The sequence below is a fragment of the Prenolepis imparis genome, unplaced genomic scaffold, assembly GCF_030444845.1.
Source record: "Prenolepis imparis isolate NDT839.2.m4 unplaced genomic scaffold, iyPreImpa1.0 SCAF_3, whole genome shotgun sequence".
NCBI classification, from domain to species: domain Eukaryota; kingdom Metazoa; phylum Arthropoda; class Insecta; order Hymenoptera; family Formicidae; genus Prenolepis; species Prenolepis imparis.
In genome coordinates this window covers 8,019,941-8,034,240 of record NW_028141161.1, presented here as the reverse complement: position 1 = coordinate 8,034,240, position 14,300 = coordinate 8,019,941, and the positions used below count along the sequence as shown (strand labels likewise).

Sequence of the window (14,300 nt, the reverse complement as noted above, 5' to 3'; positions counted from 1 at the left end):
TAAATTTATTTAAGCGTAAAAAAAGATCAAATTTATTCTGAAATAACAATTGTATTATTTTATCTCAGTAAAAGAATCAGAAAAATTGCTTATGTATATAAGATGTCACAAACTACACAGAGAATTTTTTCTTAAAATTTACCCTGAAAATCATGATAATCGTGGAACAATAAAGAATTTTATAAGAATTTCTCTGATTAATATTTATCACAATAAAATATAAAATATGTTTGATTAATATTTTACTATACAGTTTAATCAAACATGTTTTATATTTTATTGTGATAGATATTATTTTTATTGTGATCAATATTAATGAGAGAAATTCTCATAAAATTCTTTCCATATTGTCCCACAATTACCATGATTTTCAGGAAAAATTCTCTCAATGTGGGATAATATGGTATGGAAATAATTCTATGAAAATTTCTCTGATTAATATTTATCACAATAAAAAATAATATCTATTACAATAAAATATAAAATATGTTTGATTAATTTTACTATATAGTTTAGTAAAATTAATTAAACATATTTTCTATTTTATTGTGATAGATATTATTATTTTTATTGTGATAAATATTAATGAGAAAAATTCTCATAAAATTCTTTCCATACCACATTATCTCACGATTACCACGATTTTCAGGATAAATTCTAAGAGAAAATTCTCTCAGTGTATAGACTATTCTTTTAAGAGAAAATTCTTTAGCCTATTTGGAGGCGATTTAAAATTAATCAAAAAGAAAAAGAAGGATAATAATAAATTCTGTACTGTATTGTTTCATTCATCTGTCATTCATCTTTGTTGGAAAGAACTCTGGAGAAGATGCGCGATTATATCGAGCAGAATTGAGATCAAGCAGTGAGGAAGTTGCGATCGAGAAGACTCGATCTCTTTCTCTACTCACCGATAAACTCATTGCGTATTCGTATGCGATCCTTGAGCACCGGCGTCGAGATGACCAAACAATTTATGAACGCCAACAGTGCGGTCTGGTAATCCTCCGCAGTCGCTTTCTGTAGCTCGTCGACCACGACTCGCAATCGATAACGCTCGCCCTTCCGTTCCTATATACGTCCGAATATATAAATCTTAATACAAGAATCGCCTCTTATCGTCGCCCGTCTATTCCGGGAAACATCACCTCGAAGGAACAAAGACGTCGGTCAACGTTCTCGCGTTCAATCTCTCCCTTTTTTCATTCAAAAGACTACTTGCGACTATAATTAAACCCTTATTAATCCTTCTGTCAATGCATAATTTTTCGCCTTTTCAACTGCGTATTTTTCGACATATATTTTAGGTCCCCTATATTTTGTTTTGGACGGAGAAAAATTCCGACACCGAGTACATCTGGTTCATTGACAGAATAAGGGTTAAATTCGAAAATTGTCTCTAACTTTAACAAGATCCATTTCGTTGATCAAACGCGATTTATTCAGCTCTCGAACCTTCTTTTTTTCAATACCATACACGAGAGGATGAAAGAGGAACGACCTGTAATTCGTCGTTCGTTTCTTGAATGCAAATTGCACGGCGATAAAAATAAATTTCGCAACGCGAGGCGAGCTCTCGTGATGGTTAATACAATGGGAAACGTTACGGCAACTCACTCTTACTTGTGTGCATACGGAGTTAATATTACAGCCTTCTTTCTTTTGTTCATTGAAGGGGGAAGACCTTGAACCGCGTGACTTTTACCTAAGCGCAGCGCTCCTCGGGCTATTTTACAACGAGCAGGTACATACAATGCTTCGTGCTTCGATGTATAATTTGTCGCGAGAGTATTCAGGATCTTTTCGAACCGGGAATGTCTTCATCGTTCGGGCAAACGACCGACAAACCGTATTCGCTTAAATGGAATCAGTATATTATCGTTGAAAAGCAGTGAATAATCACTGATGCTCTCTCAGTTATAAAGTAGAACATTGTGTATCAATGAAATTTCATTGAAAGAATCAATTTGTGGCTTTTTCAATCAGTGACATTTGAAAATATGTCTTATATTGTATATAGAATATATTTTTATAGCGATAATTTTGTTAAAAATATTTAAGAGTTTCGTTTATTTTTTGTGGGTCTATCTTAAGAAAAAAAATATTATACGTACGGAATTCTGAATTTTTCAATACTAGTTTTGTTTCATTCTATGTTGTGTGAGGATTTTCCTTCCCCCTTTCCAAAAAATAACAAGTCAAAATAAATAAAGAAAAGCTTTAAAAGCTATTATTTTGCAAATATGTACGATCTTGCTGTCATAATCAGTGGCGTGTAAAACGGAGGCGCAAAGTGCGTTTTTTACTATAAATAGATCAATGAAATATTCAGTGATCTTGTGTCACTGTATTATTAACCCGTCTGTCAATGAACGGGTGCCCGAGTACCCAAAGTAATTTAAAATGTAAAAATTTTGTCGGAACTTTCTCTCCGCCCGAAACAAAATACAAAGAGCCTTTATATTCGGACTTCCTAAAATATAACGGGAAAGAATGTTCGATGCTCAGCAGCTGCTATAAAAAAATTGTCGCAGTGTGCAAAAAATTGGCAATGTGTCAAAAAAAAAACCCACCCAGTTGGTACCCATATATTGATAAAAAGATGAAAAATTATAAGCATTGACAGAAGGGTTAATCAGTGACACCTCGAGATTATATCACAGTACACAGAGAGAATTTTCTTCTAGAATCTACCCTGAAAATCATGGTAATCGTGGGACAATATGGTATGGGAAGAATTTTATGAGAATTTCTCTAAAATCTCTAAAATAATAATATCTATCACAATAAAATATAAAACATGTTTGATTAATTTTACTAAACTGCACATAGTAAAATTAATCAAACATATCTTATATTTTATTGTGATAGATATTATTATTTTTATTGTGACAAATATTAACCAGAGAACCATACCATGATTTTCAGGGTAAATTCTAAGAGAAAATTCTCTCAGTGTATCATAGTATCATACCTGGTATCTGTGAAGGGTGTCGATGGCCCTCTGCCTTCCATCCTGGCTGTAGACACAGAGAGCCGACAGTAACTCCACGACTCTCTTCTTCACGGACGGACACGCCGTTTCCAACGCTGGAATCCGAGATGGTTAATACGGTGGATCATGGCAGCAGGGTATTATGGCATCGGAAACGCAGTATAATTTACCTGAGGCGAGCTTGACGCAATAATCAGGATTATCCACGATGTAGTCGAGTCCGACATGGGAATCCATGATGCTGGCTGCTGCATCTGCGGATGCTGCACTTTCAGTCTGCAACAGTAGTAAGAGGATTAGTTATAGGTCAGTAAATAGCGTCTCTTTGTTAGACACTATAGCCCGAATTAATTTAATGAATAATTAATCAATTAATTATCGCGCATTTGAACAAAATTATTTATAGGCGCTATTAACGACAGAGATAAGTTATGAGATAATCACGTATTTTGCCGCTAAAAAACCCCATCGATCGAGATATATTAATCGTTCCAGGCAAATCCAAATGCACACGTGCGTCTGATTTATAACGCGTATTTGCCAGCGCTTGTGTTTTTGTGCAATAAAATGCTAATTATATTCCGGTGTCGACTCGGTATCTATGCGAAAGGATATACACGCGTCGTGCGTTATCGCATATTTCCTCTTAATATCCCATTAAAACGAGACGCCACCGCTATTAGAAATAGATATTACTGCGTGGTAAACATGCAACACGCCAGTTAAAGTTTCGCAACGAAACTTTTCTTACCACAATTAATACGGCGACGTATCGAGACGTCCATAAAATGCGCTTTCTAGAGTCTAAATTAAGCCATTTCGCCTTTTTTAAGGTTTCACGCCATCGTAAAAATATAAAATCTTGATGGAATAATTAATACATATTTTTATTCGCTGGAGCATATATGAATTAACTTAAATTCTTCAAAAAATAATAAAAAATACATTTTGGAGAGAATTTCGATATTCTACATGCTAAATCATTTTCTAGATTTCAGATTTCATCCTCGTTTTTTTCTATCTTTATTACTTTGAAACAATTTACAAATATTAAGTCAAAATTCGTGGGAACGATTGAAAAAAAATGTAAATGTAGACCCTGAAAAAAAAAGAGATGAAAGGCTAGTCACATCTTAATGAAGAGCCGACCACAGTCGCAATTCGAAAAAAAAAAAAAACAAACACATTCGCCTGTTTGTCTCTCTCCGGACTCTGACTCAATCGAGCAAAAAAGCAAACTTCCTAAGCGACGAGGACTGTGATCGCTTTGTATTAAAGCGTGAAAACGCTTCATTTACGACGCGAAGATTAATGATTCTGGAGACTAGACAGAACGCACAGAGCTCTCTTCTCATAAAACGTCAAATTCGCAATAACAAGTGGAGTGGAGCGAGGTCTAGGTCTAGACTTTCTTTAAACGCGTGTCTCCATAACGTGTGCGTGCCTGGACATAAATGCCGAAGCTGATTGTAAGCTCCTTAGACGAGTCCGTACGTTTCGATATTTCGTCATTCGATGTATAAGAAGATAAAACGGATCAGAGGTTGACAGAGAAGAGGAAAAGAAATGAAACCTCTCTTCTATACACAGTATGCAAATTTTGTATTACTGAATTGATTCATAAATTCCGTTTGACTTAAGAAAAATTTTATATTAAAATTATTTATCATATATATATATATATTCCCCTTTATTAAATTATGCAACTTGTTCTCATTTTTAGACGATGATTTATTATTAAATCCTCGAAGAACTTTGGAGAAACTTGATGCAAATATCGGTGTGCTTGTTGGAAATTTTATATAAAATTTTATATTATTTACAATATATATAATATAATATACAATTTTTATATAAAATTTATTATATATTATATATATTATATAATTGTCAAAAGAGTTAAACAATGGAAATGCAAACAAATAATTTCCTCGTTCCAGGAAAAGTGTGCTCATTAGATTCTCGCGAACTCTGAAAGAGTTCGAGATATTATATGCTAGTCACCATTCGCGAATACCGGTATCGCGTCCCACCGGATATAGGCAGTTAACGGAAAGGAGCGAAACAGTCATTGTGACGTAGGAACGAAGTGAGACAGGCGGAGTGAGAGTGCGTAGGAAAATGGAGAAGGAGCGACAGGCTTCGAGTAGTTTCGATAGTAGCGAGATATAGGTAGCGACGGGATCAAGATAAATGTATATACATATGCACACGTGTATATACTGATTACATCGATCGATTCGATATCTTTACAGTACATATCAAATGTACAGGATGTACAGGACATTCCAAAAGAATCGGACGTCCTCTTAATCGAACACGGATTCTCTTTAGGGACTAAATTTTTTTTTAATTAATTAAAAATTTTTTCTCGCAATAAACAAGAGCTTAAAATTGTTTTCTCTCAATATAAAGAAAGTTTGCGCGATTCTCGCTCGAGTCCATCGCTGGACGCGAGAGAAGAAGAGCGGCAGGAAAGGAAATATAAGGGGAAAGACCATACGATTGCGTCACCAGGCGAATACACATGCTTCGCTCTAGTCACGCTTAAAAATAGACCGGTCAGATATTAAGGACCACGAGAGGAGACACTGGCCGGCCCCCCCCGAAAGCAGAGGCTGCTGCAAGTCCGAATATAACGCGGTATATAACGAGGCAGGTAGAAGAAGATGAGATGCATCACGATGAGAGATGATTCACGCGATGATCTGCGCTCGAGCTATAAGCTAAACGCACATAATAAAAAGCGAGGAGCTTCCAGATATCCATCCGTTCCTCCTCCTTGACGACGACCTCGAATGATGCTCGTTCGAGCGCGTGCTCGTTTACGTCCGCTGCCCATCTTAGGAAGGCCGCGGACGTTCTTAAAGGTGCAAAAAAAAAAAGAGCGCGGAGGAGCGGTCTAGTTTCTTTTCTTCTTCGGACGCGTCTCTGATGTTGTCCGAAGAGAAGATCGTCTCGCTAATTGAATCCTTCGCGCGCGAACGAACAAAAATTGAATTCTATACAGAGAATTTTCTCTTAGAATTTACTCTGAAAATCATGGGACAATATGAGAATTTCTCTGATTAATATTTATCACAATAAAAATAATAATATCTATCTCGATGAAATATGTTTGATTAATTTTAATAAACTATATGATAAAATTAATCAAACAATATCTCTTATTGTGATAAATATTAATCAGAGAAATTCTCATAAAATTCTTTCCATACCATGTTATCTCACACTGAGAGTATTTTCTTTTAGAATTTATCCTGAAAATCATGGTAATCGTGTGACAATATGGTATGGAAAGAATTTTATGAGAATTTCTCTGATTAATATTTATCACAATAAGAGATAATGATATCTATCACAATAAAATATAAAATATGTTTGATTAATTTTACTAAACTATATAGTAAAATTAATCAAACATATTTTATATTTTATTGTGATGGATATTAATACTTTTTATTGTGATAAATATTAATTAGAGAAATTTTCATAAAATTCTTTCCATACCATATTATCCCACACTGACAATGAGAGAATTTCCTTTTAGAATTTATCCTGAAAATCATGGCAATCGTGTGACAATATGGAAAGAATTTTATGAAAATTTCTATTTATCACAATAAAAATAATAATATCTATCACAATAAAATATAAAACATGCTTGATTAATTTTACTAAACTGCGCATAGTAATAGATATTATTTTTATTGTTAAATATTAATTAGAGAAATTCTCATAAAATTCTTTCACAATTACCATGATTTTCAGGGTAAATTCTAAGAGAAAATTCTCTCTGTGCGTAAGACAGATATATTTCTCTTAGGAGCCAAATTGCTTCGCCCGATTGTGCTACGGATGAGCAATCTTGCGGAACAATATTATTTCTTTATAAGTGGATATTTGATCAAAAACATGGATTAAAAGCCTGAAACAATAATTGTCCATGACATTATCAGATTTTACAAGTACATCGGGCAAACCCTTATCGGATTCCCCATCTTGATTTGTTTTTATTCGGTTTCTCTAGAGATCACCTTGCCGAGGAATGATAATAAATTAGCAAACAGTCTTCGCGGATGAGACTAGAAAATTATAATTACGTAGCAGTATGAATTAAGCGCGCATCGCGCCAATTATGGACATCGGGGACGAAAGGACGGATGCGAAGGCACTTTTCTCACAACGTTCGCGTTTCTTGCGCAAAGACGCATATCATTTTTTTTTTAAAGAAGAGAAAAAGGGAGACGAGAGTCTCTCGCGGACCAGAGTGCGGATGTACGAAAAAAATTGCATTCGGCAGGTTAGCGGTAGCTATGTGCGGTGATCGCTGTTAATTGTAAGCAGGCGTAGGCAGAGACACGCATATACACGCGTGTATGTATACACACGCATGTTCGTCATGCGTGTAAAGTAAAATGGCACTCACGACGGTCGCGGGATACCATATCGGGCACCTTGTTGACCTCGCCTCTCTTCTCTCTCTCTCTCTCTTTGTCTCTCGTTTATACCTGGTCCCTGATCGTTCTGTCCTCCTGCACAGAGACGCAACATCAGGTCTCTCTCCTCCCTTCCCATGTCTTTCACTCTGCGTGACAGAAGGGAATTTCGGCTGTCGCCGAATGTCGTTCCTCGGCTTCGTCGCACACCGGGAGAATCTGCGATTTATATTTCGCGATTCCCGGGAAAAATGACGAGTTAGGTCCTCGGCAAGGACGACTTAGAACGGATTTCGCAATAATACGCGAAGAAACGAAGAAGATTACTGATGCAAGACACAGAAGCGGATTATTAGTTGGGAGATTGTTGAGGAAACTTTATAGCTGTGCGGCTTGCTTTGTAAAAGCAAGTTTATCTTTTTTTTTCTTACATTATCCGAGATTCAGGGAGACTCGAGTAGAATAGAAATAATATGTAAAGATTGCACAAAGGATGATTAACATCATGGACGCAGTCGAACAGAGAACTGGTACCATAAAGAGAGCGCGTTCTCCAAGTTCTCAGCTGCGTACATTCGTGCTTTATACCTCGAATTTAACGCCGAATAAATTTAATGCCGTGTGAATTCGAATTTTAATCCTCTTACACGGGTATCGCGTGTACAATATGCGATATCTCGAGTGGATCAAACGAGCGCCATTTACACGCGGAATATGAGTAAAGGGTATTTCCGCATTTCTCGACGTAACTGCGAAATTATCCTTGTATCCGGATTGCGGATATCTTGATACTCTTGAAAGAATATTTTTTTGCAGTTCAAAGCATTAAGAGAGGAACCGGTTCATAAAACATAAATCATTCGGAATTCGATTGTCGGGAATCCGAGGAGAATCGCGAGTAGGCGGTTCTCCAGAAAGAATTATCTAAATAAAAAATAAGGATTAAGCCTGTCTCGAGAGGAACAGAATAATAATAAATCAAAAGAAAGAAAAGAAGATATATACTTCAATTTTATATATTCCTTGATGTTCGCCGATTTTTGATCAATTCGTCAGAAAAGAAAAATTCAAAGAATCGGAGAGATTTCGACGAAAAGATCAAAGAGTCACGAATCATCGATGGAATACAAATATCGTGTATTCAGAAACAAAATTTTACATAAAAAAAATCACTTTAATTACGACGAATCCAATGACAGACGATATCGATTTATCTTTGACATTTACCGTATATATTCCTGTATATAAAACGACGCAATCGGGGTGGAAATGTAAACAGAAAGAATTTTCTCTTAGAGTTTACCTCTGATTAATATTTATCACAATAAAATACAAAATATATTTGATTAATTTTACTAAAAGTACAGTAAAATTTACTAAAATATGGTAAAATTAATCAAACATATTTTTAAAATTCTTTCCATACGATATTGTCCCACGATTACGATAATTTTCAGGATAAACTCTAAGAGAAAATTCTCTCTGTGTAGGATAAAATCAAATTGACCAAGAACGCGGAACACAATTTGCAACGCGTTTCGAACTATCGAGAGGCAGCTGCATTCGTCGACAAATCGTAAATCGCTTTGTTCACGCGATATTTTCGCTGTCATCCCATTAACGGAAAAGGCAAAGTGCGAAGTGGTTAATGGATAGCCATGTACGGGCGCAGACGGCCGTGGATTTTCTGTCCCGTTCCCTTTTTTTTTTTATTAATTTTGTCGCCACCCCCTCCTTCCCCTGTCCTCTCGTATGATATACGGTTTTCGGGGTATAATCGCGCTTTTGAGCTTAGAAGGATCTTTATTTTTAATTCGAGCCCGCGAGGCAACGGCACGTTGACGATTAAAAAAAAAAAAGAATCAGGCGAAGGTAGGCATCGACGTCTCCATATAGGGCGCTAACCGAAGCCGGTGGAAGACCTTTTTTAGATCCTAACTTGGGCCACTCGAAACTCTTACACGGGGTGGCCTTAACCTCGCGATGAATTTGGGAGAGTCGAAGGTTTACTTCTTCGTGCTAGTTTCGACGATTCGTAATAACAGCACGCGTGAAAAATATCAGGATGGAATTTCCGATTCTTCGTCTCTGGCGTATTAAATGCAAAAGAGATATTTTGCGATCCGTTTGTTATTTTATATATATTTAGAGTGCAAACTATAAAATAATATCGCATTTTTAGCGATAAATATTATTATTCAATGATGAAAATTCGTTTCTTCATTTACTCTCATATAAAACAAATATAATGTATTGTCTCATATAATTAATTTTTCTCATTTTTACACAGAAAGAATTTTCTCTTTGAATTTACCCTGAAAATCATGGTAGTTGGGACAATATGGTATGGAAAGAATGTTATGAGAATTTCTCTAATTAATATTTATCACAACAAAAATAATAATATCTATTAACAATAAAATATAAAATATGTTTGATCAATTTTAGTGCAGTTTAGTAAAATTTATCAAATATATTTTATATTTTATTGTAATTAATATTAATCAAAGAAATTCTCATAAAATTCTGTCCATACCATATTGTCCCACGATTACCATGATTTTCAGGGTAAATTCTAAGAGAAAATTCTCTCACAGTGTATATATTACACACATAAATAAATAATAAAAAAATTATTGAACCGTATTTATTGGATCAATAGTATTTTTAGCATGAAATTTTGCTATTCCGCGAATTTGCGATTTACGCGATCGCGATTAATGATTGAATGATAGAGATGCAGTCGCGAACAGCTGATGCACTGGCTGTGCAACAGGTGGTTCTACGTTGCTGGGGCAACACGTGGTTTCACGCGCTGTCAAACAGGCGGTCTCACATGGTCGATAATGACGGGAAAAAGTCCCTTTCTTCATCAGGGATGATTAACTCAATGACAATGATTTACAGATCTAAATGTCTCGCGAGCGCAGGGGATAAATAATCGGCGACTGACGCGTATATTCGAGACGTTCTCTCGTTGAAAGTATCCGTCATGCGTGTAAGTATAATATTCTCACCGCGTGAAAGCACGACGACGATGGCATAACGCGATCGTCCTTGCCCGGAGCGAAATGAAATGCGCGATCCGGTCGCGCTAGATCTCGTTATATATTTTTTTTTCGTCGCGCACGCACACACGTGGAGAAACCGGGCGAGACAGATTTGCATCGACGATCATCCCGTCCGATGTTTACGTCCTTCGGACGCCGGCGTAGCCAGGTATCTGCATATTGAACGATTTCGGTGACTGAACTGCGCTCGAATCCTTATTGTAAAAAAATCGAAAACGGAGCAGACGTAGACACCGTGAAATTTTACAAGTACACAGAGAGAATTTTCTCTTAGAATTTACTCTGAAAATCATGGCAATTGTGGGACAATATGGAAAGAATTTTATGAGAATTTCTCTGATTAATATTTATCACAATAAAAATAATATCTATCACAATAAAATATAAAACATGTTTGATTAATTTTACTAAATTGTATAATAAAATTAAACAAACATATTTAAAATATAAATATTTAAGATTTTATTTATATATTAAATATATTATATATTATTATATGTATATTAAATGTAAATATTATATAAATATAAAATTTCTTAAACATATTTTATATTTTATTGTGATAGATAGTATTATTTTTATTGTGATAAATATTAATCAGAGAAATTCTTATAAAATTCTTTCCATACCATATTGTCCTACGATTACCATGATTTTCAGAGTAAATTCACTCTGTGTAATAGTGATAATAAAATCGTTTCGCAAAATTCATCAATTGCACGTTAACAGTTGTAACAGAACCTGACTTTCTTCGAACTTTGTAGAGTTTATTTAAAATTTAAAGGAATATGCAAAATTATTTTTTCTAATAAAATTGATCTTTAAGAAACTTGCACAGAAGTGATATGAAGCTAAATAATAAGAATTGCATCAATAGTAATATAGATTTTTGAGTGGATCCTTGGCAAAACCCTGGAAAATATATCCTTGAAACATGGAAGGGGACAGTAAAAGTCCACATTATTATTGATATAGTTCTTAATATTCAGCCTTATATTACTTTTATGCAAAGTTTCATCAAGTTCGATTTTGTTAGAAAAAATAATGCCAATTTTGCATACTCCTTCACGATGAATTGTTACATAAGCAAAAGCAAGAGCGATGCAAATCGAACGATTTTTTCAATAAGTAACATAAGATCGAGAAAAATCCTCGATTCCTATAATTGTATGTTATTAAACGTCGATGCTGGGTGAGTAATCGACACGAAGACTGACATATAAACGGGTCATGATCGACACGCGAGGTAAAATCATCGATCGTTCATTCCTTCTCATCCGGTATATATTATTAAACATCATTAAAGCGATAAATGTAATTATGCTAAATGCTAATAACAGAAAAATTTAATTTGAATATACATATATTCAAAATATTATAATGAAAAATCATTGAGAGAGAGAAATGTCATCAAATAAATATATTTCAGCAAGAGTAACTAAAATTCAAAATCATCCCCCGTCCAAGGGACAATGAATTGCGAAATTTCAAATTTTGAACCACAATCATCCTCGTTATATCGCGAAAATATAATATTTTATTTACCGTGCAAAATTTTTTAAATTGGCTTCCAATTTTGGCTTCCATATTTTGCTCTTTCACGATTTTTAATTACGATAAAAATTGATTTATAAAACATCCTAGCTAAAAAAAATAGTCGTGTTTCACAAATAAAATCGATTACATCAACATTACTTAATGTTGACCTTTCATTTATTACACGTAAAAAAGACTTTGAAAAGATGTAAAACGTCAAATCTTGTTAATAAAACACGCTTTATCGCGGTTATCTGATTTTCTGTTGCCCAAAGGCAACACGATTCGATAGAGGATTAAGCTTGATTTGACTTTTCCTTCTCTATTTCTACACAAAGAGAATTTTCTCTTAGAATTTACCCTGAAAATCATGGTAATCGTGGGACAATATGGAAAGAATTTTATGAGAATTTCTCTGATTAATATTTATCACAATAAAAATAATAAGATCTATCACAATAAAATATAAAATATGTTTACTATGCAGTTTAGTAAAATTAATAAAACATGTTTTATATTTTATTGTGATAGATATTATTATTTTTATTATGATAAATATTAATCAGAGAAATTTTCATAAAATTCTTTTCATACCATATTATCCCACGATTGCCATCAAGGTAAATTTTAAAAGAAAATTCTCTCAGTGTATTATTATTATATATATATATATATATATATATATATATATATATATAATAATAATACACTGAGAGAATTTTCTTTTATAACTATATATATATATATTCCACTATTATATTATATTATATACTTCTAACTATATATATATATATATATATATATATATATATATAATAATAATACACTGAGAGAATTTTCTTTTATAACTATATATATATATATTCCACTATTATATTATATTATATACTTCTAACTATATATATATATATATATATATATATATATATAGTTAGAAGTATATAATATAATATAATAGTGGAGACGCGGACAGGCAATCATATTATTCAGAATTAATCCTCTCAGATCGTCGATAGCATTAAGCTGCTAGCGTTTTTCCGTCACATTTACATTCCGCTCACATGTCTCGATCCGACAAACTAAAAGCGAAATAAAGACGACGATATTAAATTGATATTTTCAATGATATCCTCGATTACTCTAGCTCTCGCAATCGAGAACACGATTATCGCGCGCTCGCTCTGTTTCTAAATGCCACATTTGTTTACCGAGTAACAGGGCCGGGTTTAGCAAACGCAGTTTCTGGAATTAATGCATGTGTGAGTGTGTATATGTAACTTGAGATATCTGTAAATTATATTACTTGACATTTAAAAAGATATAAGATAATAGCTATATGTTAGTTAATATATTTTATAAAATAAAATTTAATATTTAAAAATATAATATGTTATTATGATTCTCAATAATAAAAGTAAAATAATATATATATGTGTATATATATTAATATAAAAGTAAAATATAAAAGTAAAATATATTATATAGCTATATTAATTATATAGGAAATATGTTTAAAATATAAACTAATATATATTATTTTGACATCTCTTTCAAGCAGATCAATCCAAATGATAATGAAATATGTGTGCGATGTGATGCTGTGAAAATTATTTTAGCGCGCGGTTCCTTGCACATTTAATCAGATATCAGATTATCAGCAATATATTATATTATATTATATACTTAAAATCAACGAATATTCATATTCAATGCAAGCTATTAGGCAAAAATCGATTCGATTAATTTAAAGCCGCGGTCCTGTCTGCAGATCAAATGCCAATTATTGTATCAGCGGCTTATCGCTTAAAGAGACCGCACCTGTAGCAGATATTTCACACACGATACCCCTTTCAATATATATATATAACTGTCCTCGCGCGAGAAAAATATAAAGATCTCGAACGCGAACATGAGAGACATCACCTGTGCGGATAAAAGGCATTGAAGTCTCTACGCGGTCGGAGAATTGCATAAATTTCTATCTTATACGACACAAATATCATATATATTTATTATTGTATCTCGCACATTATAAAGATATTGCGCGATATATAATCATAGGCTAAGAAGGAGCGAAAGAGACAATGCAATAATAATATTCAATCTTAAATATGCAAATACGAGCTAATTATCTCAATCTTTGATCAAGTACGATCAAACATGATAGTTTAAATAATTTATTTCTTTTAGAGAGAAATTTATTTTTATTTCTTTACCCCACATGTTTTCGAGTTAGTCGCGATACGAATAAAAATGACT

At 33.6% G+C, this 14,300-nt stretch overlaps 1 protein-coding gene across 3 annotated transcripts in view; it reads right to left on the bottom strand.

Moving 5' to 3' along the window:
* The window catches only part of Form3 (FH2 domain-containing protein formin 3), a 30,978-nt gene that overhangs the window by 15,550 nt on the left and 1,128 nt on the right, over positions 1–14,300 (bottom strand). For all 3 annotated transcript variants that reach the window (XM_083034408.1, XM_083034407.1, XM_083034409.1), the window contains exons 2-4: positions 3,166–3,271; positions 2,975–3,090; positions 912–1,071 (exon numbers count right to left, since the gene is read on the bottom strand). In XM_083034408.1, coding sequence (XP_082890534.1) covers positions 912–1,071; positions 2,975–3,090; positions 3,166–3,232 — 343 coding nt within the window. In that variant the 5' untranslated portion in view covers positions 3,233–3,271. The remainder of the gene's footprint in view (positions 1–911; positions 1,072–2,974; positions 3,091–3,165; positions 3,272–14,300) is intronic.